At 55.5% G+C, this 27,968-nt stretch overlaps 1 protein-coding gene across 3 annotated transcripts; it reads left to right on the top strand.

The window, feature by feature from the left end:
- Positions 1-27,964, top strand: LOC119089757 (protein N-terminal glutamine amidohydrolase). 3 transcript variants are annotated; one of them, XM_037212571.1, is made up of 6 exons: positions 1-108; positions 1,839-1,948; positions 8,940-9,093; positions 15,500-15,645; positions 25,780-25,904; positions 27,545-27,964. In XM_037212571.1, the coding sequence occupies exons 2-6, from the start codon at positions 1,866-1,868 to the stop codon at positions 27,658-27,660; spliced, it is 624 nt and encodes a 207-aa protein (XP_037068466.1). In that variant the 5' UTR covers positions 1-108; positions 1,839-1,865; the 3' UTR covers positions 27,661-27,964. The 3 variants fall into 3 exon arrangements, with proteins under 3 accessions (XP_037068466.1, XP_037068464.1, XP_037068465.1); XM_037212569.1 differs by having other exon boundaries at positions 2-163; XM_037212570.1 differs by having other exon boundaries at positions 2-150.
- The last annotated feature ends 4 nt before the right edge of the window (positions 27,965-27,968 follow it).

The following is a 27,968-nucleotide window of genomic DNA, read 5'->3' on the forward strand; positions in this document are numbered from 1 at the left end:
AATGCGGGAGGCGTGGTTGGAGGCGTCGGGGTGTCCCGACTGCGGTGTGAAGTGGCAATCCCTGTGTTGTGCTGCTGCTGCGGCTGCTGCTGCTCTTTAGAAAGGAAGGCAAGAAGCGAGCTGTAAAGCTGTCACTGGGTGTCGTATTTTGTACGTTACGTTGGTAAGAAGTTTTAAGTATCCCCGTGTGGCTCTACAATGGGTTGACACATGGGCTACTTCCAAGTTCTACCCATCGTTTTTTGCGGGAAGAAAATTGGCACCTTCCAAAAAAGGAGGGGTACTGCTTGGAGAAGACTGATGCTGACGTTTTGGCTAGGGGTCCCTTAATATTGCTTTTTTGTTGTGTTTGGATCTTCTTATTTCCATTGGGGGCAGGTGAAAGTACTGGCATCTATCTGCTTTGCTTGTGTTGCTTGGATATTGTCATCAGGTGGCATCAAAGATTGGAGGGTTTTCAAGGTGGGAGGGCCCTTTCAGGCTGATTTTTGAAACTGATTGCACTGAACTGCAAGTTGTCCTCAAACTGTGTCCAGCAGAATGTAATCAAACATCCCTGTCTTAGTAAAGCTGAGCTACTGGGATGAAAGCCATATTGGCCTGCTCCCAGTTTTTAATTGAGAGGGCTCGCAATGCATTTTGACCCCATGATTTTGGGTCACCAGATACAGTCATTCAGAAGTTGCAATATTAAAGATTTTAGGAATGCATTGATAAACAACAAAGAATAAGCTCTTGATAAAAATCCTGACTGGACATGAGTTAGGCTTTTCTGATTTTGTGGTGACCAGTAAATGCAACTCAACACAGCTACCACATCTGAGCTATTTTTTCATAGCATCTGTGTGGCACCAACTTGAAACATAAACTGATTTAGTCTGAAGAGGTAAGCTGTGATAATGTCTGGTTCATCAAATCAGAAGGAAAACATAGCAATATCAGTATCCTGTGAAAGCATGAACTTCCAGGTTACTTAGACCAATAACTGATAGCTTCATTAGCTTAAGTGAGGCAGATTCTGTATGAGGTGGGTTGAACAGGCCATTTCCCATCTGGAGCGGAGCATGCGCACCAGTCTGTGCCATCTGGGTGCCTGCATGCCTAGAAGGATATGATATAATTGAGCAATAGGTATGCATCTCAGTTATGTGTTGTGGTTAGCATCAATAATTTTTTTACATCATGTGACTACTACTTTTTACATTCTGTAATGCATTTTGTTAGATTGCCTTAACACATGACATTCTGGCATTTGTCCTGAGATTCCATCAATTTATTTGTAACTCTGGATTCAAAAATTCTTATAAAGCAGTAAAATTATGGAAATCAAATGACAAATGGTGCTTGTTGTATGACATTAGTATCACTTCCTTAATTCCTTTCCTTGATTATTTCTGTCTCAACCATCATATTTTGTAGGTACTGCACACAGAGGGTAATAATTGAATTGTCAGATGACCTTTATTGAGAGAATGATGCATTGGAACCTTTTAAGTGGCAAGTTGGCATGCAGTCTTTTGAAACAGTCCAGCATATCTGTAAACAATATCTATGTATTGAATATCCAAAGGTCTTCATGGGGCAAGAGCTTACATGAGAGGGAAGTTACTGAAGCTGCCAACCAAGCAGCCTTATGAAAGTCATACCTCAGATCTTCTATGATTGCTCCAGCCACTGAGCTGATGGCTGGCTTATCAAAAACTCTTGTAGTTTTCCATTTTGTGGGCTATGTGTGTATCTCACAAAGCTTTTGTGGTCATTTGACTCAATTATTTAAGATAATTAGTCACTGGTCAGTTAATTGTTGTTTCTCAGGGCTAATGAGCTTGTGTTTTCAGATTGTTCCATCAAAGTTGCATATCAGTATGGCTGCAGAAAGTCCACAGCGGCAAAAGGTGAAGGCGATTCTACCACCTGTGAAGGAATGCAGCCACACTCTACATTACTGGTAAGTTATAAGCTGTGAGACACTGCCACATTGTCTGCAGGTGGAGATGATTATGGCAATATTCCATCTGGCATTCATAATTTCAATAACCTGGCAGCAGGATGGTCTGCCCTTTTAATGGCCCAACTATGACATCAATTTGTAAGTGCTCTTTGAAAACATAATTTTCTCAGGTCATGGCAGAAACACAAATTTTCTGGGAAGAGCAGGAAGCATTTGGACCTATTTGCAACCCCTCCCCCCCCCCCAAGCACTGGTTGAAAGCCATGAACTTTCATGTGCTGGGTAAATGCTGCTCTGTTTCCATTTGCAGTATTTGTGTGGGGATCTACCCAATAGGTGAATGGGCTGCTATTGCACTGCAGCACATTTTGTCATTGCTCATGCCTATTCAGAACATATTCAGAACATGTTTTTGCCATTATCTCCTAGCCTCCCAACCCTTGCTTTCATTGTTGCTTAAGATTGCCGCCATCTGGGTGCCATCACTATGTGCTGCAGATGCCCCCCCCCCAAATAGTTTCGAACATCGAGTACCGGCGTAGTGTCCCAAGATTTGGATAGGCCAGCTGGGCTGTGCGTGCCGTGTGGTGTGGTGCGGACCTATGATTGATAATATGGTCCAACAATCACATGACCTCGCAAATGGGTTATTGGCATATTTACAAAATGAGGTCATAAAGCGCCTGGCCCGAGTAATCCGAGATGCTGGCGAAAGTATTAAGCTGTGACACCCCACCCCACACGACAGCCCACACGTACCTGTGAGTTGAATGTATCAAACAACGTGTTAAAAACAGCTTCTCGATTAAGCTTATAACAGGGTGCCGATAGTGGGGCGGCTAACGCGTCTGCGGTGACTATTGCACGTCTGGGAAACCAGAGGTACGGGGTTCCATTCCCCACGGTGCCCGGCCTTCCCGCCAGAGTGGGAGGCAGGCGACGCCACCTAGCCTCAGCAGCATATTGCGTCGTAAAGCCTCAATGCCGCATATACACATACACACAAACACGAAAAAGCCAACAAGGTCTTGCATCGGAGGTAGGTTTCCAAACAGATGACACTGGCCGCCGCCCGCTCGGTTCCATGGGTCGGACGGCTTTGATGTTCGCCGACGAGTTGTAGCAGGTCCACTGGCTTACAACGTTTTCTTAGTTCAACGTCTTTATCTTCTCTTGCTGCTGGAATCTGACAACAATCCTGAAAAATGACCCAGGACGTGCAGACCCCATTGTTTGCGTGTGCGGGCGCGCGGCTGCCTGCACGCCTTGCCCCACTCCATGTGACGGGCCGAGTTCTCCATGTTAGTGTTGCGGGCTGCGGCGCCGGTGCGGCGGGAGCTGGATTCGGCTCCGATTTGGTTCCTTCAGCTTTTGCGCAGGCTGAAAATTTTGCCTTTTTCTTGTCAACTGTTGTGAGACGAGAAATATTTTTGACATTGAAATGCTGCTGGTAAAATTCGCATGTCAGTTAACTTGCGTGGAGATTTGTGACCGTTCATGCAGGATAGCATAATCACAGTGTTTTTTTAAACCACATGAGTGTTTTCAAAGATGTTTTTTCCAGCAAGTTTGGCGGCATGGCCAGGCAGATCTAGTGCGTTTTAGAGTTTTATTAAAGTTCAAGGAAGAGTCATCGACCCGCGATCTAGCTCGTACCAGGACCTGGCGTCAGCACCACCTTTCTGGAAAAGAATGATGCTACCTGCTGCATGTCCGAATATTTGAACAAACACGTACCAGAACCTCGCTTATTGCATAGCGCTGAGTTGAGGATGGCCCTGGGCGCTGCAGCACGCGCCGCTGTGTGGTGCGGTGCTGTCGGGGCGTCGCCGGCCCGGCCGACACTTCCGACCGTGGCCGGCTGCCGGGGATCGACTCCGGTTCCCTGGTGTGTGCTGCACCCAGGCGGGCCGCCGCTGATGGGCCGCGCCACCGCCACTGATGGGCCGCGGGGGGTGTGCTTCCCGTCAGTGGGATGCGGGACAGAGCGCTCACCGGGCTAATTGTTGATGTAGCGCACGAACTAAGTTGTGAGGGTGCTTCTATGCATTGTACACATATAATGGGAAATAACTGAGCGATGACCATTTTGTGGAGCAATGACAGGGGGCGTAATGACCGAGTGGTTGTCCTGTCGGACTGTCATATGGGAGGCCCAGGTTCGAATCCCGGTTGCGCCATGACCCTTGAATGTTGATATGGCCAGTGAAGTCGCTGGTGCTCCACAAAAGGAATGTGACGACGTATGTCGTTTTCTCCTTTTAAGAACGAGAAATGACCAGGTTATTCGTTCCTCGGTGACGCGCTCAGACGGCTTGGGCTCCAGTCGCTCTGTTCTGCCACCTGGAGGTCATTCTGCTGGAGGTTGTGTTGGAGGTCATGTGCAGGCTGAGAGATAGGCGCCGGAAGCAGTCTGTTGACATGGGCTCAGAAGGATTGGCTTGCCTTCCGGAATAAGACCGGTCTGGGTCAGAAGTTCTCATGAACTTTGAGTGTGAGAAAAGTTGTCGTGCGTCACACCACCCGCCCACAAACCGTGACGTGCTCACCATGACCAAAATCAGAGCCCGCTAAACATCTGCCGAGGCACTGCTGGCCTGGAAAACATCTGTGTCGACGAGCGCCTTTCAGTACCACGTACGGCTGGCGGTGCAAATGCTGCCGGTAACGGCTGCAGCGGAGAGCCGGCCGGCTCGGCAGGCACGCCAGCGTCGCCACCTGGCGGCGTGCCTTGCGCCTTTGTCGCGCTGCCACCGGCGGACCACCCCGACCGCGCCGGCTGCCGCGCCGCCCGGCTGCGCTGCCAGGTCTCGACGCAGCCGTCATCTCCCTGTCGAGCCGGGTCTGGGCGGCAGGGCCCGGCTCCGGCTCCGGCTCCGGCTCCGGCTCTGGGCGGCGCCGGACGTGTTCGCCGCTGATCGATTGCGCGCTGCATGTGTGTTTATGTGTTCTCCGCCGTGTTTTAGCCGAATGCGCCGCGCGGCGCGGCAGTGAACATGCCGAAAGGCCTGGCGCGCGACCAGGCGGACCTTTGTAGGTGCCGCCGCGCGCTCGCGACCGGGCCAAGCGGGGGAAGGAGGCTTTCCTGGCCCTGTAATGCATTGGCTTCGTCCATCCCGGAGACACGCTTGTCATACAGCTGATGGCAATGCTTCCAATGGCGCTGTGACCTGTAAGTTAAATGATAGTTCGGGGACGGATATGCGCCTGTGGGGCGGGCGAAGTAACAACAGGACAAGTTCCAGTAGGCACAACATGTGATTTGTGCACGTTACCGTTGGACTTAACGCAGCTCAAAACGGCCGCTTGGCGTTCTTAAAATGCTTCTCGTAGTCGCATGATTTCTTATCGTCGTTAAGCGCGGCATGAAGATGAACATGAAAAACCATATCAAGCTGTTTAAAACGGCATGCACGATGCAGGATGTCAGTCTGGCAGTCGCTCATTCGAGTGTTTGTGATCGTACTCCGTGGAATTCCACCGTTAAGAAGTCTCCACTCGCGTCACGCGGCCGACTTCCGCGTCACGTGCCATTGATCGGCTCCAGCCGGGGCACATCAAGCTCCGGGCGCTGCCCGCAGCGGCCCAAAGCGCACAGGATGACGTCAAAGCCCCGTGACCTGACACGGTTTAGGCCGCATCGGCTCCCGAAGCGTGTGTTATGACCTCATATGTATGAACTTCGCACCCGAGGGGCATTCGTTTCGGAAGTCGGACCGCGTAAATCCTCGTTGACGGCTGTGTGGAAAAGCTTGGAGCGTTTTGCTACCGTAATGGATCCTGGTGCTCCGTATCTTTTCCAAACCGCGGACACTGTGGTTTGCTGGTCGTAGTTCGTACTGGGCCGTCCGTAAATGCTGACGAGCGCATTGACTATTGAGCACGCGGATCGGATCAGCAGAAGCAGGTACCAGTGCACGAGATACGCACGCGCGTATTTGGCTGCCCTAAGTAACCTAACCACAGCACGGTCGCCCCGGTTAAGCCGCCCGGTGCACACCATTAGCATGGGTATAATCACTACGGGGCTGGGGGCTGAGCGGGACACCTAGCCGCTCCCCACTTTTTCAGAATGCGTTTTGTCTCACTCCAATTTTTTTCGTATAGTGCACGTTTTCATGTTTTCCTGTTGTAAGTGTCAGCAGGTAAGATTTTCCCCCCAGATTCCAGTTTGACACTTCCAATCATGATTCCCCGCAGTCTCAGATGCGTGCCACGCGCAGGATTACCGGAATTGACCTTGCACTAGCGAATAGAGACGCGTCCCACACACCCTCATACCACCACCACAGAGAGGCCCAGAGACCGCACCATGGTCTCTGGCTGGTGGGTCGCCGTATCGTGTCTTACCGGCGGCGAACGCTCGCTGTCGCGTGCGTCACCTTGAGTGACCCCACCGCCTCGGCCTGCGCGCCGGCTGCCTCGGGGAGTTTCGCAGCGGCCGCCGTCCGCCCGGCCCATTCAGGCTCCGGTGGTCGGCGGGTGGCGCGCGCGGCCGCCCATCTCAGGCAATGGCGCGCCTCCATCACCGGTCGCCGGCCAGATGGGCCAATCATTCGCCGACGCAGTACGCCGAGGCCGTGCCGATGAGTGGTAGCTCCAGATTGGACCGGCATCCGGCGGGCACGCGAGCGCCGACTCCAGACGATGCGCCGGAGCCGGCGGGCGGCGAGGAGTGGCGCTGGGCCGCGCAGGAGGCCGGCAGGACATGACGCCGGGCAGCGACGGGCCACTGAGTGCATGGGGCCTCATAATGGCGGACGTTGGGGCTGCATATACCTGGCCATGCTCCGTGACGCATACCTTTGGATTGACGGCTGTGGTTACCAGCAGCTGTTGTGGCAGGCTGCAGTTATCGTTCATGTTTCGCTCTCCATTTGCGCTTGGATTACACTGTTTTAGGGGTTCCTCCACTATGTTTTCGTGATGATATCACGCCGTTGGCTCTGTATGTGCTTTTGTGGGGCATGCATACCCCAATGCTTATTGCCCCAGGGAAGAGGGCTTATTACAGCTTGGAATTGCAACTGATGCACGTATTACTGCTCTTCCCTGAAATGAGTCGGAAGACAAATGCATCTACGTAGATTCGGGCGACAACTTGGACCTACACTTCGCGATGTTATCGCTGCAGAAATGCATGCTTCAGTGTGTTCGCATTCCTTTAGTACAATCCCCCGTCGACGTGTGAACAGTTGACCTGCATTTCACGGAGCGACTGCGCCACCCGGGGCCGGCCTGACTTCCCTCAGGCCGCCGGACACGTGGCGCGTGCCTATTCTGGGCACCTCTCGGCTGGTGCGACCGCAGCAGCCGTGCCAGCCGGCCGGCGCGGGCGGCGCGGGCGGTGGTATTGGCCCGGCGGCGTCCACAGACGGGCATCGATCCCGGCCGGCCGGCACGAGGGACGCGCCGCCGCTGTCAGCTCAGGGCTCAGGTGTCCGGTGTCACCGCGCCCGCCGGCGCACAGAGCGGGCCGTGTCGGTGACACCGGGGCTGCAGCCGCGCCGCCGCCGTCAGCCCAGGGCTCAGGTGTCCGGTGGCACCCGACGCTCAAGGCTCAGGTGTCAGGTGCCCGCCGACGCACAGGGCGGGCCGTGTCGGTGACACCGGGGCTGCAGCCGCGCCGCCGCCGTCAGCTCAGGGCTCAGGTGTCCGGTGGCACCCGACGCTCAAGGCTCAGGTGTCAGGTGCCCGCCGACGCACAGAGCGGGTCGTGTCGGTGGCACTGGAGCTGCGGCCGCGCTGTCGCCGTCAGCGCTCAGGGCTCAGGTGTCCGGTGTCGCCGCGCCCGCCGACGCACAGAGCGGGCCGTGTCGGTGACACCGGAGCTGCGGCCGCGCTGTCGCCGGCCGGCACGGCCGTCCTGCAGAGCGGTGTCCTGACGGCAGACTGCCCGTGCGTGACGCCGGCTCGGGTGTCCAAAACGCTTCCCTTAAAAGTTGTGTCCTGTTCCGTGAATACGGCCTTCTGCTGCCTCCACGTGTCGTGAGAATTGCGAGCCTATCAGGACAAGTTGCGCAGCGCAATAGTTCCCTGAAGACTTCGCGAGAAGTTACGCGACGGCTGTTAGATAAGTTTCCCTGTAGCGGAAGCTAGTTTGCTGGGCCGAGAGGTGGCGTGAGTGGCGTCTGCGGACTCCGCCGTCTGCTGACAGCCCTCTTGTTTTGCGGTCGGCCCGGAGAGCGTCTAGCCCAGGTCAGCGCGGTTTGGACACAGGACGTGCGCGCTCCGTGAGGAGTCGTGGCGCGCGGTGCCCGACGGCCGCAGCTGATCAGGGCCAGGACGTGACGGAGCCGCGGCGGACAGGCCCGCGCCCGGCGGCCATTATCCGCGGCTGGCTGGGGCGCATGACGTCTAGTCCAGTGTGGTGCCTCGTGTCGTGACATATGTCCTAGTCCAGCAAGGCTCAGTCTTTGGTCTTCAAGCAAATAGGACAAACACAAGGACAAAGACAAAGGCAAGAAGACAGTGACAGGCAAAGGCAGAGGCAGAAGGCAGAAGGCAGAAGGCAGAGACAGAGGCCTAGCCAGAGGCAGAGACAGACGGAGATAGATACGGGGACAGACAGAGGCAGAGGCAGGGGCAGGGGCAGGGGCAGGGGCAGGGGCAGAGGCAGATGCAGAGGCAGAGGTAGAGTCAGGGGTAGAGGTAGAGGTAGAGGAAGAGACAGACCGAGTCAAAGACAAAGATAGCAACAGTGACAGAGGCACAGAGGCGGAGGCAGGGACAGAGACAGAGACAAAGACAGAGACAGAGGCAGAAACAGACAGAAACAGAAACAGAGAGACGGAGACAGTCGCAGATACAGGCGCAGGCACAGGCACAGACACAGACACAGACACAGACACATACACAGACAAATGTGGCTTGCCCCGTTCACCCGATGCCACCCCAGGCACCGCCCCAGGCACGTCTCAGGACAGGGCCAAGCCGTTCAGCGGTTTGCGAGCCGACTTGACGTGACCTGGCTTGACCTCTGCCGCAGCGAGGAAAACGTCTGGCTACTCTGCCGGCACGTGCGAGAGAAGTTCGCACAGGAGCTGCCCTTCTGTCACGCCGTCTTCATCTCGAACCAGAACCAGACGGTGCCACTGTGGCGACAGCGCGCCGGCCGCACCGACGACAAGGTCGTCATCTGGGTGAGTGTGTGACGCAGCCAGGCGCGGTGTGTCATCGTCTGGGTCAATGTGTGGCGCGGCCGGGTGAGGTGTAATATCATTGGGTGAGTGTGTGACGCAGTTAGGTAAGGTGTATCATCATCTGGGTCAGTGTGTGACCGAGCTTGGTGAAATGTATCATCATCTGGGTCAGTGTGTGTATCACAGCCGGGGAGGTGTATCATCATCTGGGTCAATGCGTGATCCAGCTGGGTGACGTGTATCATCATCTGGGTCATTGTGTGACGAAGCTGGGCGAGGTGTATCATCCTCTTGGCCGGTGTTTGATGCAACCGGGTAAAGTGCATCATCATCTGGGCCAGTGCATGTCCAAGCCGGATGAGGTGAATCATCATCTGGGTCACTGGCGCAGCCGGGTGAGGTGCGTCATCACCTGGGTCAGTGTGTGACGCAGCCGGGTGAGGTGTATCATCATCTGGGTCAGTGTGTGACGCAGCTGGGTGAGGTGTATCATCATCTGGGTCAATGTGTGACGCAGCTGGGTGAGGTGTATCATCTGGGTCAGCGTGTGACGCAGCTGGGTGAGGTGTATCATCTGGGTCAGCGTGTGACGCAGCTGGGTGAGGTGTATCATCATCTGGGTCAATGTGTCGGAGCCGGGTGAGGCGTATCAGCATCTGGGTCAATGCGTGTCGCAACCGGGTGAGGATTATCATCACCGAAGCCGGTGAAGCCGCTCCATGCTATTCCTCAGCATTGTGTGTGGGCTTTGTTAAATATTCTCATTGTCTCATTTTTAGAGTTTTCCAAAGTGCTGTTGCGGAGGCGTATCAGAGTTGCAGGGCCTCTAGAGCATACACGAGCCAGACAATCCTATAATCACGCGTCGCTGTTCACTCAGGTTTGAATGATGCAAATGACGCCGGTAGCAATCAATCTGCATCATGTACTGACCTCCCCTGCCGAAAGCGCAGAAGCTGACTATTTCTCAATCACACGAAACCCGAGTTTTCCAGCGCTGAACCAAGCTGATCGTATGACATGTAATGCTGTCCCTTACGTCGGTATTTTAAGGCTACTATTGGCTCAGAGAGCGCATTGCTTATATCATTGCACGCTGCCCCTAGTCCACGGCCCGTTTCGATCCGCATACTTGGGCGTGATTCGGCACCGCGCTGTCGGCTCGGTGGAGCTGCCAGCGCCAGCGTGTGACGGGGCGGAGGCAGCCACGCGTGACGGGCGCGTCGCGTGCCAGCTGATGTCACCTGTCTGTGTCCCTCGGCTGACTCGGGGCCCCGCTATTCGAGTCATTTCGCAGTCGTGTTGATTCGGCGTTGGCCGTATGGCGACACTCTCGCTATCGATCATCGCCGCGCCGTTGCGGGCCATACGAGTCGTTACGGCCGTGGTGATACGACAAACAGCCGGGGCGTGTTAACGGACCCTCCCGCGTCGCCTCACTGTATGATATGCTATTGATTGCCGTGTGGCGACACGTTCGAAACGTTCGCCGCGACATCGGGCTGTTTGCCAGCGCCACAAGTCGGGGCTCCGCCCATATGAAGCAGCACGGCGCACCCAGGGACATGGGGAGTGTACACATCACACTCAAATTGCTGTGGTGAACAGCGGCGGAATGCCGCCACGCCGTTGACGTGTGTTTGTCTGGCACTGACGGGAGGACAGCACTGGTTTGTTTGTCTGGCACTGACGGGAGGACAGCGCTGGTTTGTTTGTCTGGCACTGACGGGAGGACAGCACTGGTTTTTGACGACAGTTCTCGCTTGGCTAATTGCGCCCTCGTAGAGGTAATTACGTGATGTTTTCCGCACGGATAGCTTACTTACCGCGCAGTAACATTCTCGTGGCATCGTCTTTTCCAGCCTTGTGCTGTTTCTGCAATATGTGTGACGAGCTATCGAGTCTTCCCGTGCAGTGGTGTTATCGCTCACGTTCATTTGAAAGAAACGCCCGACAGTCATTGGGCGTTTCCTAGAGAGCCGCAGGCAGTGAACAACTGTGTTCTACAACGTTCTCAGTGTTCTTGAGGCGGATTGTCACAATGTTGAACCCGGCAGCGGGTTGTTCTAATGTTAGACCATGAAACGGTTTTCGGCTCGTCAGATAATTCTAAACAAATATAAAAATGAAGTGCTTGTGGGCTTTCTTTGCGAGGCGACGGAACTTCCGTAGACGATTTATGCTTGCGTTATTTCAGGATTCATTCAGAATCATTCACGGTTATTCTCTGGCCGACCTGGCCTCTGCCTGACCAAATGCGTTACCGGGAACCGGCTGTGATGTGCTGACTGTCAGGGACGCAGGTGTGTCATGAGAAACAAACTTAACCTGTAACCAATTTTCGTTCATCATCACGGGTCAGTCGTTTGCAAGTTTCACAGAAAACGGTTGGTAATAGCCCACCCCCTCCCTCGCCCTCTTTATATGCGGTAGCGTACTGGGAGACGGCTGTCCCAAATGCTAAAAAATCCTATTTTATTTGCATCAGGAAGCTATCGTAAGACAATGGGGATAACGTTAAAGAGGGTGTTCCACATTTGTATGGGGGTTTGAACTGAAATAGCCGTTTTGAAGATCATTGAGTGCAACGCACAGCCCGGCATTTCTAAAAACCTAAGCCCTCCTGGTTTCTAAGCTACACGTCCGCGAAGGTGTGCAGACTATTTGGAGGAGACTCTAGATCACCCAGGCATCCATGACGTCCCAATAACGTCATTCAAATCCTGTCATTCCATTGCCCATGCGGCGATCAAGGCCAAAAAGATGTATTTTTCGAGTCGCTTACATCTGGCGCTCGCGAGCACGATTTCCAGATATAACGACCGTCGATTGGCTCTCGATCAATGCTGTGCAATGCGTGATGACCCGATCAAATAATAACGCAGTGAGGGGCACGTCCACTCAAAAGAGAAATTGCGGTGTCTAGAGCAGTCCTTTCCATGCAGAAGTATACCACCACGTACAAGTGAGATTTTCCATCGTATCTGATGCTTGCCTCAATATCCTGAAATGTGAAACATTTCCTGTAATTCGAACCTGACATAAACTTGGCTAGCGACCGGAGCAGTGCCGTCTGTGAGGAATCGCTCAGGCCGACTTGTGACGCATCACAGACGCAATGTTGCTGGCCATTTGCAGCCTGCCGATGGCGCTTGCGAAACTGACGCAGCACCTCCCGACGTCAACTTCGGCACGGCAGACACGAACGCTGTGTTCAGTAGCGATCTGTAGTTTCGTGGCATGGAACCAGGGGAGATCTTGGCCCAGTTTGCGATTAGCGATGACATCGAGGAAGCGTCACGCAAGCAAATGACCTTGTTGCAAGCATTTGCCGGAGTGTTTTCTAGCGGTTATCTAGACACGGTATGTTACGCTGGAGGCGATGTGGATTTGGAGCTTAGGCCAGGAAGGAGCCACTCCGGTTTTCGAAACCGCATCTGGAGCCATGCGCCAAAGAGAAGGCGTTAGAGCATCAAACAGACGCATCACAGGCCAGTGGCGTTATTGCTGTGGGCGAACCCTGCGACTGGAATCCTCTCGTCATGCTGGTTCCAAAGAGAAATTCCACCGAGTTCCGCACTGTCCAAGACATGCGAGAGATTACTAAGCTCCTGCTACCGAAAAGTTCGAGCTCCCTTACCGTGCCGATTTCCTGTATTCGTTGGATGGATGGAACGTTGTAACCTCGTTAGACGTAACGTGGGCGTTCTGGAGCTGAAAAACGTCTGAAGAATCGCAAAATATTTGCGCTTTCTACGCTTCCACGCGCCTTCTACGCTGTCACATCTAAAAGGTGTTGTTCATATCGGATGTCAATGTGCTGCGCCCAGTTATCCTACTTCAACACGCGATGATGCATCGGCTACTGGTCGATATCCTAGCGTATGTATTTACGCTGATGACGTACTGTTGACCAGCCCAGATGTCAGTAGTCTTATGAAACTTCTGCGTACGCTCCTGAATAGACTAAGCCGAGCGGGTTTCAAGTTGTTGCCCAACAAATACAGCATGGCACGCGGAGGCTGTCATGTCTAGGTCACCAGATCCCATCTGAGTATGTATCGATCGATCCGGATCGGATTCGTTGCATCGAAGATCTCAGAACTCCCACCACGGTGAAGGAGGCAACGCGCGTGCACGGCTTTTACGCGTGCCGTCGAAAATTCATTGCGTCATTTTGCGGTGTCTCAACTTCCCTGGTGAAGCTGGAAAATGGCCTTACATTTTGCTGGGATGCTGAGCTGGATGGAGCGTTTTTGGTCCGGTTCCGTGGCGCCATCGGAGTGTGTTGACTCGCGCCGGCACTGCTGTCCCGTCAGGCCGTGTCCGTCTCTATGCTGCGGTGTTGCGGGATCGCGTGTGTTGGTCCCGACGCCGCCGTACTGGCATGCCGTTGGCTCGCTTCGATGCTGCTGCATTTGCCTGTCAGGATGTATTTGCCTGTCTGGGTACTGGCGTACCACCAGGGCGTGTGCGCCTGTCTCGGCACCGCTGCAGCCGTCAGAACCGGCCGTTCCGTCTGCGTACGCGCCTGTCTCGACACCGCTGCAACCGCCAGGGCGGGCGGCCCCGTCTGGGCGTGTGCGCCTGTCTCGACACCGCTGAAGCCGTCGGAACCGGCCGTTCCATCTGGGCGTGTGCTTGTCTCGACACCGCTGCAGCCGTTAATAACGGGCTGGTCCGTCTGGGCGTGTGCCTGTCTCGACACGCTGCAGCCGCTAAAGACGGGCTGCTCCGTCTGGGCGTGTGCCTGTCTCGACACCGCTGCAGTCGTTAATGACGGGCTGCTCCGTCTGGGCGTGTGCCTGTCTCGACACCGCTGCAGTCGTTAATGACGGGCTGCTCCGTGTGGGCGTGTGCCTGTCTCGACACGCTGCAACCGTCAGAACGGGCGGCTCCGTCTGGGCGTGGCCACTCCCTGGACGCCGGGGTCGGACTCCGCTATTGATTTGTTTGTTGTATGCCCGCCCAGGCCGGCCGGCCACGGGCTCTGTGCCGCACCGACTCGGCCACTGACGCCGCCGTCCCGCCGCGTACGCCGAGCTCAGGCCGCCGGCTCCGGGACGGGTCAGGGCTCAGGCGGCCGGCGCCGGGACGGCTCACGGCGGTCACGCGCCTCGCTGCCGGCCGGCCGTCAGCGGGGGCGAGGTGTAGCCGCGCCACTGTCCGGACCGGCTGCGGTCGCGCCGGCGAGTTTTGTGGGATGGCTTCGCGTTGGTTTGATAGGATGCAGCGGGGTGGGGCGCGTCACAGACTTTCATTTCCTGGAGGCCCGTGGACGTGAGGCAATCAAAGCGGTCTTTGTTTCGTGAACGTTTTACGACGCTCCCCCGTCCCTCCCCATACCCTAGCTCAAGCCAGACAAGCCGACGACGTGGTAAGAGTTTAAATAACGCGGCAAAATGCGGCACAGTTCTGGGAGTAGCGCTTCTAGGCTTTGAGGGTCGTGATATTACACACTACCACTTATGCTGCCAGCTTTATGTTTATGATCTGATTCTAAGTTTTGTGGCTGGGTAAGCCTGAATGCGTGCGATTCTTTTTTTGCGCAAGCTGCATGGACGTTGATGCTATTTGGGATGTAAAAAAGGCTCCAGTTTCGCGATCATTTCTCGGCGCATTGGAATAAAATAAAATAATCCCATGTACATTTCACCAGTTGCAGCTTATTTAGGCTCAAATAAAAAGAAGCTGTTACCGCATCGTGTGGGTCATGCCATATATAATTCATATTTAAGCGTTTTGTGTTGTTTTATTGCAAAATAATTCATTTTTGTATTACTTTCCCTATTTGTGGAGATTGGTTTGTTTTGGACAACATCTTGCGTCTCCTCCGATTACAGCAAGCGTGATAACTTCCCGTTGCAGATTTTCATCTAGTCAGACGAAGGCGATTCAAATTCCATCTTCCAAAAACTAACGAACGAATGACCTTTGCGCAATACGACGGGCAAAAATGGTGGCAGCCGCACCGTTGTCATGACCGGACAAAAATGAACGTTTTCATGCACTGGCTTTGGGAAGGGGACAGCCGGTGACTGCCATAGAGCAGTCGTGGTGCCTTTTCGCATCTGATCACTAGTTTCAGGTGAGCACGTCCGGCCGGCGGCCCGTTTCAGCCGGGGCCGAGCTGTCCCCGCTGGCGGCGGCCTGACGCCGGCCAGTCGGCTGGCGCTCTGTGATCGGCCGGCGCGGGTCGTGACTGCTGACCTGTCGACGGCAGCGGCCGGCCCGCCGACCCCGTACCGGCCGTCGCCGCCGCCGCGCGCGGCTTGCGTGCCGCCGCCGGCTTACCGCGGGCCGTTACCTCACCGGGGCCGACCTGCGGTGCGCCGGCCGCGCCCCCGCCCGCGCCCGGAGCCGGCCGGCGCCCATTGACCGAGCGCCTTTGTGCCATGCCCGCCAGGACTATCACGTGATCTTCATGTACCAGCCGGACAACCGGTGTCTGGTGTACGACATGGACTCGGAGCTGCCGTTCCCCACCTACTTTCACAAATACGTCACCGAGACGTTCCGCACCGACCAGATCCTGCACCCCGAGCATCACAGGTCAGTATCCAGATCCCGCACAGGGGCATCGCAGGCCAGCCACCAGGTCCTGCACCCGCGCTTCGGAAGTCGGATGCCAGATCCTGCACACTAAGCATCACTCTTTGTCGGCCATACCCGGCGCCGCAGCATCACATGTCAGTGGCCAGATCCACGCACCCCAAGCATCACTGGATGTTGATCAGATCCCGCACCGCAACATCACAGGCAATTTACCAGATTCAACACCGCGAGCATCACAGGTTCGTTGCCCGATCATGCTCCCTGATCATCACAAGCCTGGTACCAGATCTTGCACCCCTCACAGCCACGCCAGTGCCAGTGGAGCGTCCGGTGGATCCGCACCCGGAGCATCACATCACATGATGTGATGTGATGTGATGTGACCTGTGATGCGTCACAGGTCACCTGGAAGCATCTGTTCCGCGAAACGCCCGCTTTCCGACCATCATGGGCTCGCTTGGAGCGGTACCGCACCCGTTTTGAACAGTACAGTGGGCCATTACAGTGGTGCTGCACACGCGGCGCCACTCATAGATCGTTCACTGGTCGGACGGTAAGTGATCAGTCACCTTGTGTGTCGTGTTGGTGGTTGTGAAGCCGCCTCTATGGTCTGAGTACTTTTGCATTGTTAGAAGTTGATGTGATGCAACCCATATATAACCCACATATTGTGAGATAGCCGTGCTTTGACATCACTTAACACTCACGTGCACCGGGCGTTCCGCCATGTTTGGCGTCACGGGGCTGCCACGACCCCGATAGTGCCTCCAAAGCCGATGTGCTAGAGCGTAACTGCACAGGGACGACGGAGACGTGACTCATAGCTCTTGGTGGGCAGATTGCAGTAACTCGTATGACAAGCTTGTCAGGTCTGGACGGAAGTGACCACGCTGTGTGTTTTTGCCGTCTGCACGTAGTTGGCGTGCAATTGACGCACACTTAACGCACGTGCGTAAAACTCATCGATTTTCGTGACTGCAATGGCTTTGCCCATTGATGTATTGGTATGTCCGTGGAGCAAATTTGACGCACAGCAAAACATGTTACCGTTTGTTTCCAAAATGGAGTGTGCTGTCATCTGGGAGCATATTGCTATGTCACACGTTCAGCACAAACCAGATATTTTTAGCGGAAATCCCCATATACACTTTTGAGGCCGGGGGCCCTCAATCTTTCCATATTTTAACAGGCGTATCGCGAAGCATGACAAGAAGGCCTTCAGGGAAGCTTCAAGTTACTGTCAAGAGCCCCCACATTTGTTTTTGAAGTGGCGCCTCTGTTGAGGGTTAAGGGACGGCAGTCACAAGTTGAAGCTCAGTGTTTGTAACGCGACAGATGCCCCCCCCCCCCCTCTCCAGCACTGTGCGCCCTAACACCACACCGATGCAGACCCGAGAAATACTAGCAAAGCCAAAGCACCGTGAAGTGGCGTGCCAATGCTCCTCAAATGGGAACGTGATGTGGTCCGAATCTTAGGAGAAAGCAATATTTGGAGGCACCCAAGGTTCGTCGGCCCGGAGGACAGGCTCGACCTGGCTCTGCAAAACTACGCCGTCCTTGGCTGACGGTTCTAGTTTCATTAAAACGTATCCATGTAAATGAAGCCGTTTGTGATCGTGGTTTCAAGTTGCTGGAGAAATTGACAGGCAATAAAGTAGTTATAACTCACTTATCAATCTGAATGAATAACTTCTGAGTTTTCCCGCTTGTCCCGGCATGTTAATGTAGAAAAGCTCAGGTTAGGCGCCGACTTAGCTGGGGTGCTAGGTGTCTTGGTTATATGCTGAACTAAGCGTGGTTATTGTCGGAGACAGGTGCATTTTCAGTGTTCGTGGAATATCAGATTTTGTAACATCGTATTTCAGTTTTGTGTCGTAAGTGCTGTTGAATAAACATTAGGGTGGTCCCCAGATGTTTTGATGTATTTTTCTGAAGTCTGTTAGCATATTTACGGGAGATGCACTCAAGTCATTTAAGCAAAATTTCATCCATACTGATACTCTTACAACTGTCGCCTGACCACGAGTTTAGCTGGCGGGCACGTGTGGCTGCATCTGTTGCCTGCAAGCGTCGGAGTTGCTCGCTTGTTTAGAGGAGGAACACTGCGCCAAATTAGGCCTCTCTTTTCAAAGCACCGACATGATTTATCGTTGTAAACAGCCGTTCAGGCCCGTTCTCCACCATCCACCCCGACTCACCCCATCCCCTACGCGCCTGGGGCGAGCTCCGGATGTGTCGAGTCAGCCGCCGCCGCCGGCAGCTCATGGGGTGCGGTCGGTTTCCACGCTACTTTCCAGAACGTGCGCGAAGGTGGGGCGGGGAATGTGAAGGTGGGTCCGTGTCGCCGGTTAGCGCTTGTTGATTGACCTGTACGCGCCGCGTACGCGCGGTGTGTGTGGAAGTGGCGAATCACTTAAGCATGACTGCCCGAAAATACACCGCGGGAGTAACGCAAAGTTCACCGCAGGCTCAATCATTCAAATAGATTTGTAAAATCATTGCTGGGTCTCGCTTTGGGAAATTGCTCAGCAATAAGAATTGCTAGTAAAATAAGAATGGAGATCGCGGGGAAGATCATGCACAAAGTACTCGTTCCACACGTTGTAGCTGAAAAACTCGGGCTGGTGAGTCGGAGACTGTTGGCAGTTATTACCCGATCTGGAAACCAGGAACCCAAGCTAGGGCTTGGGTAAGTCGTGTCAGCTTGTCTTTGTTCGCAAACTTGTGCAAATCTTTCCAGCGACGGAACTGCAGCTTCGGTGACCGCCGACGCAATGGCAGATTCTGACGGGGAACTGCAATGTTACACGCCATGGTCTTCCGTGTTTCCAAGAGCAAGTTAAAAAAAACCTGTTCTGTCCGAATGTTAAAGCGCACAAAACAAGGTTGCATTGCGGTGATTTCTCTTATCTAGCGTGGGTCATGCTGTTCCCAAACGGCTCCTCGCACATCCGGGCCGTGACTGGAGCTTGATCCCAACTCCGAAAGATTGTGCGTACCATCAAAAGACGTGAAACCGCCTTTACTTTTACTTTTTACGTATCAGTAACATCATCATTAGTGTAATGTTTATTACACTCAATGTGGAAGTGGCAGCAAAATTTTCAGAGACCGGTGTGAAAGTGCAACGGAGGCATGTGGAAGCCCCGGTTTGAAGCGAATCACCCGACTGCCAGCCATCGCCGCCATGACAGGCCAAGAGCACCGTAAATGCGCAGGCGGGCAGGCACTCGCTCTCGCCTCGCCAGGCACTCGCACCGGGACACCATACCCGCGGGCACTCGCCTCCCCAGAGACACCGTACCCGTGGGCACCCCCCCCCCCCCCTCCCCCCGGAGACGCATTTCGCATTTAGGAGCATATTTGCTGAATCGAGATATTGTGATGTCTAGAGCAGTATTTCACACCTTGAATTGTACCAGTAGTCATAAGCGAACTTGTTCCATCATATCTGATACTTCCTTCGAGATCTTGCAAGATCTATCTGATGCTTCCTTCAAAATGTGGAACGTTCCCTTTATTCTGTGAAATTCAGCTCACTTGTGACAGTGACCGCAAGTTTTAAAAAGAGCACCAATGCGTATTTTGCATGCACGCTTTCCTCCCGAAGGCGTGCTCATGAGAAAGTGCTCCTGGGAAAGTCTGTCACTCGGCCATAGTTCTGGAAACATCCTTAGCACATATCCTGGGATGCGTGTCGGGCTGTTGCTGCGCCTGCGCCAGGGAACCACTCGCACTTGCTCAAGGGTATCAGGTGGGTACGTGGGTGATCTTGCTCTTGTTGATGACGCGCTGGCGTGTCCGTGTTAAGCCGGCCGAAGTCAGCTGCCGCCCAACCGTGGGCGCCGCCGGAGCGGAAGTGCGCAAAGGGTATCGGCTGTGCTGGCTGCGAGTAATCCAGGCGAAGCGGAAATGCCACGCTCCAATTACAGACTGCTGTCAGCCGTCAGTTTGGCTCGAAGTCAAGCTAATACGGGCGATAAAAATTAGTCCGAGATAATGTTCGATAGATTAGAGTGCTGCTTTCGAGAGCTGCGTTGTTATAGTCACGCAGCGGATGACTGCTGCCAATGAACCAACTAAATGAACTAAATAAACTAGCCAATGTCGGTTCGTTTGTCGGCTCGCCCCCAAAGCAGCACGTGTGGCACGCCTTCCGTCAAGTCGTTTCCAGCTTTGAAGTGACGCCCAAGGGGCTCACCGGTCACGCGGGGCCGGGTTGCGGCGCTTCAAATTACACGATTGACCATGTCACGACGCTACGTGTAATCGAGCGCCGCCGGTCGTCTCACCAGGACCAGCCGCGGCCCGGCGCAGGCGGCGGCGTCGTGCCGTGCCGCGTCGGGCCGCCCGGCGCCGGCGGCGGTGTGCCGGCCCGGCCCGGCCCAAATGTCATTACGGCGCCGACAACATAGCCGGCCGGCCCCCGGGGACCGGGCGACGGCGGCGCCGGCACGCGGCGCAGGCGACACCCTGGCGGAGACGGGCACGCGGGACAGCCCGACGTGATGAGTCGGTGCAGGCGAGGACGGGACGGGACGGGACGGTCCCGCCGCTCCGAGGCAGGGCAGTCGGGTGGCTCCGCGTTGGCCGTCCTTGTAGCTGAAGACAGCCCCGCTGCGCCGTCGCTCTGGGGTCATGTCATTTCCTCGAAGACAATCCGCGGTGGCGGAAGCAAACTCGACACCCGCCGACCGAGTGGGCCGTCTGGAGGCGCCAAAACAGACGGTGCCGTGGGCGTGCGCCGGGCTCGCGCCGGCCGTGGCCGCTTGCCCGGATCTTGGCCGGCCCGCCGCACGCCGGTCGATAACGCCCGCCGTCGTCCGCCGCTGTTTATGTGAGATTGGCATAATTACAAGGGGTCGTGTACCTCACGCGATGGGGGCGGCCGGTGTCGAGGCTGAGGCCGAGGCCGAGGCCGGAGCCCCAGCCGCGACCGGACGGGGTCCGCCGCGCTGTATGCGGGTCTCAGCGTGCGGGTCGACCGAGCGTTGCACGCGCTCAGCCCTCCTGTCCTCCGGTCGACAGAAAGGCTCCATCATATAGATGGGTCAAACGACAAGGGTTTCGCCTGCAGTCTGATGCATAAACAATGCATGCTCGCTTTATGGAGCCCTGTGCTTTCACGGCCTGTGGCGCGTGAATGCTTCACGAAACTTGCTTTAATGAAAAAAAAAACATCTGGAAGTCGTAAACTGCCACCCGTCATAAATGAAAACAGTTCATTTATGAGGCACGCTTCGCGTTGGTTGCGTGCGGCTGCCGCGGTGGTCGGCGATTGAGGGCTGGCGGGTTATGTGTCCCGAGCCTGGCCCGCGGTCAGCGAGGAGCATTTACGCGAGCGACAAGAGATATGCGGTGTGCGTGACTGGGGAGGAAACCGGCCTGATGGTCGGCTGGGAGAACGTGAGCAAAACAGTTGCCGCGGACACGGCGGCGAACCCGGCTGCTATGTCCCGTGCGGAGTGCGGCGTCGCGTGCGCTTTCCGCACGAGACGCTTGCCATTGGATATGAGGTAAGCCAGCGGTGGACAAGAACGGAGGGAAGAACAGGACACGGGCGCCGAGCGTTTCGGCGGTCAGAACAGAACACAGATGGTCAAACGACCGCTGCGGTGCCTGGCGTTTCTGCGGCGCGCTGGCCTGCCGAACTTTTAGCGGCGAACCATAGAGAAGGCTGTTTCATTTAGAGCGGGAATACATTGCGGGCGGAACTAGATGCATGCAGGTGCTTGTTCTTCGGTAAGCGTCAGAGTTTCTACGAAATATTTGTGTGTGCATTATTGCGAAGTGCAGATTCCATTCATTCATGGGATTCCGTGGCCGATCCGACCTCCGGCTGCCGGGATGCTTGGCTGGAACGGGATTTGATGTGCTGACTACCAGGGATGTAGATGGATCATGGGAAACAAACTTCATCTGTAAGCCAGTTCTTCGTGCAGTGTCATCGTGCATCGTTTGCAGCATTGACGGAAATCAAGGGGTGACGGCTCACGCCTCTCTTGCCTCCTTTATTCGTATGGCTGCTCCAAACGCTTAAAGATGTCCATTTAATGTATTTCACGACGCAATCGTAAGCCCATGGAGATACGATTAATTCGAACCTGAGATGAATATTGTAATGGCGCTTGTCGATTTCGCGCCACCTAGTCATGCGCCAAAGCTGACAAGGCGCGACAAAACAGCAAAAAACAAACGATCCGAAAACAGTAAAAACAACCGATCCGAAAATAGTAAAAACAAACGATCCGAAAACATTTAAGACATCCTTCTGCTATTAACTATAAATCTGCTTCCTAAGACAAATTCAGCGACTGCCCAGCCTTCATTCCTTGCTCTCCAGACTTCCACTGCAGTTCGAGCGCTGTTCCGCGTTCCAAAAGAAAATCAAGAAAACCGCACTTACTACCACTTCAAATGCTAGATCTTCCCAATTTCACCACCGCCACTTGTCGATGTTACTGCAATGTTTCTGTGTTGTCAGAATCTCCAGTTACTCCAAAACAGACCCCGCGAAGACAGTGAGAGTGCCTTATCACCGCAGAAGTGAGCTTTTGCTGAGAACAATCTGTCGCAGCGAATGAATGAATTCGTGAATGAAGGAAGCACTACTGCTGGGCGCCGGCAACATATTGCGCATGCGTGGTTGGTCGTTGTATTTGAAATACGCGCTGCTGGCAAGTGAGCGGAGATGCCTTGGCATTTTGGCGACGCAAAAATGTGAAATTGCAATCCGTCAGGTTAAGTTGATGTATGGATGGGAATGGTGTCCAGAATGACGATCAAATGGCTGGTGAATACGGGCAACGAATCGTTGCATGCGTTGATGTAAATTTCGCCACGACTCTGGCTGCAGTTTCAACGACGACGTGTTGTGTATCGGGCCGTTTGTCGTAATGCCGACATTCCAGGCTTTCTCTACGATTATCGGCGCAACCATGCGTCACTCAAACTCGTGTGGACAACTTAGTTGCGGTTGGTACGTCGGTCGACGCTTTGCAATTGGATTCGCGCTTCTACGCGCATTGGTTGCCGAGTTGTGACGTAAAACGTTAAAAAAAAAAACACGTGAAAAGGGGCCAAATCCATCTCGGCCGGTTCTGCGCACGCGACATGGGACACGCGCGCATCTGGCACCACGCGATTCCCCGTTCATTGAGCTACCTCAGATCCCTTCGCCACGTGCCCCGCCCTGTCTCGGACCTCAGCGGCTCGCGATACACCCGTGAAAAACCGCCTGGTGCGCGCCGCGTCCAATTTTCACCGCTCAGCGACCCGTCGTGTTCGATCCGCGCGCGGCGCTTCGCGGGGACAGATAGACGCGTCCTCACCAAAAAAGTCTTTAGACGAGTGTGGTTCGCCCGCTTCGCTGGGCGACTGCTGAGACCGTTTTGAGGCGAGCAGATTGTTACTTTGACACTTCCGAACTAGCCGGTTCACTGCTACATCTCATCACTCGCGGAGTTAGAATACATGGAGAAGGAAACACGCCTTTGCATACCAGTCCCCACTTTTGCGATGTCACCGAAAGCCGATTTGAAGAGATACCATAGCAATCCCCAAAATCGCTTTCCCATTCGAAAATAACCTTTCTGTGCTTTGATGGGTAACTCATCTGACCTCAATACCAGATCGCTTTTGATGTGCCCCGTAACATGAAGTATCACATATTCATTCGGCTTACCCGATAAACCATCTAAAGCGCCTGCCACCATGTCTGAGACACTTGCCGCTTTGGCTGAAACAAAACAGTGATGCTGGTCGCCCGTCTCCGCCCCCGCCCCTGCCACTACCCACGCTGCTGCCCTTGCGCTTGAGGCAAGTTAAGAGAAATGCTTCACATTTGACGATATTGAAGCAGTGGTCAGACATGATGAAGTAAGGTCACTTATAACTACTGGCACATTTCAACATTGGTTCGTTCATACCCGTGTCCTGGAAAAAGGTCATTATGCAAAGTACAGAAATCTTGCCAATAGTTTAAAAAAATGATAGCATGAGCTGATAAGGGAAGCGTTTATTAAAACCTGATTCAAGTGCTTACTTCGCGCGCATATGCTCCTTACGCCACAACTGTGCGGCCAAGCCGATGAGACACAAAACGCCAGGCGCAAGGAGGTCGGTGACAAACTTCGGCTTCTGGACCGCACTGAGGTGTAGCTTTTAGACCGGCTGCGGGAGGGCCGAGGGCCGTTGGACTCGTGCCGGCTACCGCCTTTCTTCAGGCTCGGACATGACCGGGTCCCACCGTCACCCCCCCCCCCCCCCCCGCTCTTCAGGCTCGGAGGTCGCCGGGTCTCACCCACACAACCCCCTCCCTCCAGGCTCCGAGGTCGCCGGGTCCCACCACCACCCCGCCTCCAGGCTCCGAGGTCGCCAGGTCCCACCACCACCCCGCCTCCAGGCTCCGAGGTCGCCGGGTCCCACCACCACCACCCCTCCAGGCTCCGAGGTCGCCGGGTCCGACCGCCGTCGGACCGGCCTCTAACGGGCTAATGGCCGAGCGCAGCCTGAGTGCCTCCCGCCGCCGGCCACTCGACGCTGTTGACGTGAAAGAACCACCCCGGCCGCTCCGTTAACGAGTTATGGACGGCGCGCACGCCCCGGCGCCGGTTTTGCTGTCGGTTTGCCCGCTGTGCCGTGGACTTTAAAGGTAGTGCTCCACATTTGTATGGCGTTTCGAACTGAAATAGCCACCTTGAATGTTATTCGGTGCGGTTCACAGCCCTGCTCTTGTTGAGGCTTAGACCTCTTAAGTTTCTGACCTACCGCCGGCGAAGGTTCACGGACTATTTCTGGGAGACGATTTGAAGGCCACCCAGGCATCCATGACGGCATGTCATTCAAATCTCGCAATTCCATTAGCCGTACGGCGATCAATGTCAAGGTCAAACAGAGAAATTGTGTTGTCTAGAGCAGTATTTTCCACCTAATAGTATACCAATAGTTATAAGTGAACTGTTTTCGTCATATCTGATGCTTACTTCATTATCTTCTGATGTGGAATATTCGCTAAAACCTTCGCTCTCTGGAGGGGGTTGATGCAACTTCCTAAGGTTTTTTTAGGATATCTTTCCGGCACGTTGTGAAATAACACCGAAAGTTCCAGAAGCCTATGTGGCATCCATTGCGCGTGTTTCGACACCAAAAGGTTTTTCCTAGTTTTTTTCTGGCTTCAGAGCGGCGGCGGTTTTTTAGGAACACTGCACGGCGGTGCACGACCCGAGCGGGCGGGCGGGCGGCAACCAACGATGCTGCGGGACGCGCGCGGCGGGCCGACATTGTTACATTAACGGAGCCATGAGAATACATGTATTTTCAGAGCATCAAAATATGCACAAGTGTACTCAAACGTCAGAAAGGAACACGCCTCTTGAAGTCTCATGTCGCAATAAGGTCGCGTAGGTCTGATGTTTTAAACCTGAAGTGTGTTTTTTATTCGACCTTTGACCTACAATGATAGATTCAATGATTGACCGGATAAAAACTTCTACCAGTCGCGAAATCTCGTCGAGACGAACCCGCTGGCATTTTCCGCTAAGCCGTAACTGTATTTATTCCGAAACGGCAGGGATAGCATCGCCCCCCCCCCCCCCCTCCCGTGAGCGGTCAGCGTTACGAAAAACGGCGAATCAGAGCGAGGGCGAAGTACACTTACCGCCCTGCCGTTCAGCCACTTCCCGACCTCGCAGACTGTGGCGCGCTCCAAAATTGATGAGGACAGCTTGGTCGGCTGCCGGCGAGTGGGCGGTCGGTCCATACGGCCAGCCACTCAATCATACCCGTGCTGCGCCGCGGCCGCCGCGGCCTCTCTGACCCTCGGGTGGCGCCGGCCGGCTGCAGACCGCCCCCAGGAAGCAGCACGGCCGCGCGGCTGCCCAGCCGTCCGTGTGCCGCGCGTGACGTGTGTGGCGGGCTCTGAGGTAGTCTGCAGTATGCATGCGCGGGTGCACGAGCCTTGGGTGTCATGGGACCAATCACCCAGCTACGTGAGGCGATTGGTCCGCAGGTCGTGTGCTGCGCGTGCGTTTGTGGGGGTCCGCACGGGATCGTCCGCCGTACATACGTGTGTGGGCGGGCTAGCAGGCCGCTTGCTGTCCGCGTGTGCCTGAGCGACTGGCCCCGTTGCAGGTTCTTCCGCGTGGTGCCGGCCGCCGAGTTCTTGGAGACGTTCGCGTCGGACCGGTCTCACATGAAGCGTGACAGCGGCGCCTGGGCGTCGCCGCCGCCGCCGTACCCGCCGATCCGGACACAAGGTGAGCGCGCCGGCCGGGCCGCTCCGGAGGTCGCCGCCGTCCCGGGCACTGCCGGTCGCGAGGCGACGGCTGCGGTCCAGAGCCGCTGACGCCTCGGCCCCGTCGGCCCCGGAGCGCCGTCACACGGCGGAGTCGTCGCAATAGCCTAGAAATCACTTCCTGGTCGCCCTGTCGGCGCAGAAATGCGACATAACGACCGCCGAGAACAAAGCCGTCGCTGTTGTGCCGCCCCGTCGGAGGTTCTGCCGGCCATTGTGGCGTGGGCACGGCCGCTGTGTGGCGGCGACGGCGCGCCGTGTCAGCCGGCTGAGCCCCCATCTAATCAGCGGGTCTGATGCGGGGCCGACACGGCAGCCGGCGCGGGAGGAGCCGCCGCTGGGTCCCAGGCTCTGACGGACGCGCCAGGCGGACCTGGGCGCAGAGCCGGCTGAGCGCCGACAGCACCGACAGGGCGCTGACAGAGCATCGACTGATCGCCGATAGAGCACGGGCAGAGCGCCGACAGAGCACGGACAGAGCGCCGACAGAGCACGGACAATGTACCGGCAGAGCACGACACTGCACCGGCAGAGCACGACACTGCACCGGCAGAGCACGACACTGCACCGGCAGAGCACGGACACGGCACCGGCAGAGCGCTGACAGAGCATAGACTGATCGCCGATAGAGCACGGACAGAGCGCCGACGGAGCACAGACATTGCGCCTGCAGAGCAAGGACACTGCACTGCATCGGCAAAGCACCGACACTACATCGCCAGAGCACGGACGCGGCACCGGCAGAGCGCTGACAGAGCATAGACTGATCGCCAATAGAGCACAGACAGAGCGCCGATAGAGCACGAACATTGCACCGACAGAGCACGGACACTGCACCGACGGAGCACGGACACTGCACCGCATTGGCAAAACACCGACACTGCACCGTCAGAGCACGGACACTGCATCTGCAGGGCACGGATACTGCACTGCATCGGCAAAGCACCGACACTTCACCGCTAGAGCACGGACACGGCACTTGCAGAGCTCTGACAGAGCATGGACTGCTCGCCGTTAGAGCACGGACAGAGCACCGGCAAAGCACGGGCAGAGCGCCGACAGAACACCGACCGAGCACGGGCAGAGCGCCGACAGAACTCAGGCAGATCTTGGGCAAAGCGCTGATAGCGTACTGACAGAGCACCAACGGACAAATTCACGCCGAAATATTTACCACGAAATAATGTGTAAAGCTCTATCGCGAAATGGTGTGGAACTGCACGCTGCGCGGTCCTCGTCATGACTGGAGGTGATGTGACAGGCACGTGGCTGAGTAGCACGGACACCACGGGCAAGCAGTGCTTTGTGCGTCACTGTGTGGTACCTTGTCGGGACCGAGCCATTCGAGTTGTGGGGACATTCCCGTTGCAGCATACCTGGCGAGGCTGGGGCAGTCATGCCGTTTGGTGAATGGTGCGTGAGTCAGGGTCGATTGCTCCAGATAGGCGAAGAACCTTTTTATATGTCATTGTGTCACGGCGCCCGCGAGGAGATGTTTGATGACTGGTATGTCGTGTTGTGCGTCCACAGGGTAGTGTGTGCACGGACTGGTTTTGGGCGTGCTGACCAGGCCTGACGTGTGACTGCGGGGTTCAATTCCAGGATCGGAGAACAACCTGCAGGCCTTCATCTCGATGGACCCTCGCGTCGGCCAGGGCCAGGTGTTCAACCTGCCGGACTTCGTCAACAAATTCTACAAAAACTACGTTAACATATGAGCGTGTGCGTCCACCTATCGGCTGGAAATCGAAACTCAGTTTTGGCAGCCTCCGACCAGGCTGGCTCCAGGTTCGGAACCGCGATCCATGCGGACGCTAGCAGAACGAGACTCAACGAGTGTGGCCCGGCGTCCGCCAGCGCATCTCTCGGCATACATATATTCCTCATTGATAAAGCGCCTTACTGTTCGCCTTAATTTTGGTGTTAGTCTAGACTGGACAGGGCGGGCGTGGCGACGGCGCTGCCATCTGGCGAGGCGGACGCGCCGCCGACCATCTCCCTGTGACGCGTGGTCGGGTGAGAGCCG

The sequence above is a fragment of the Pollicipes pollicipes genome, unplaced genomic scaffold (assembly GCF_011947565.3).
Source record: "Pollicipes pollicipes isolate AB1234 unplaced genomic scaffold, Ppol_2.1 Scaffold_3087;HRSCAF=3621_pilon_pilon_pilon, whole genome shotgun sequence".
In the NCBI taxonomy this organism is placed as follows: Eukaryota; Metazoa; Arthropoda; class Thecostraca; order Pollicipedomorpha; family Pollicipedidae; genus Pollicipes; species Pollicipes pollicipes.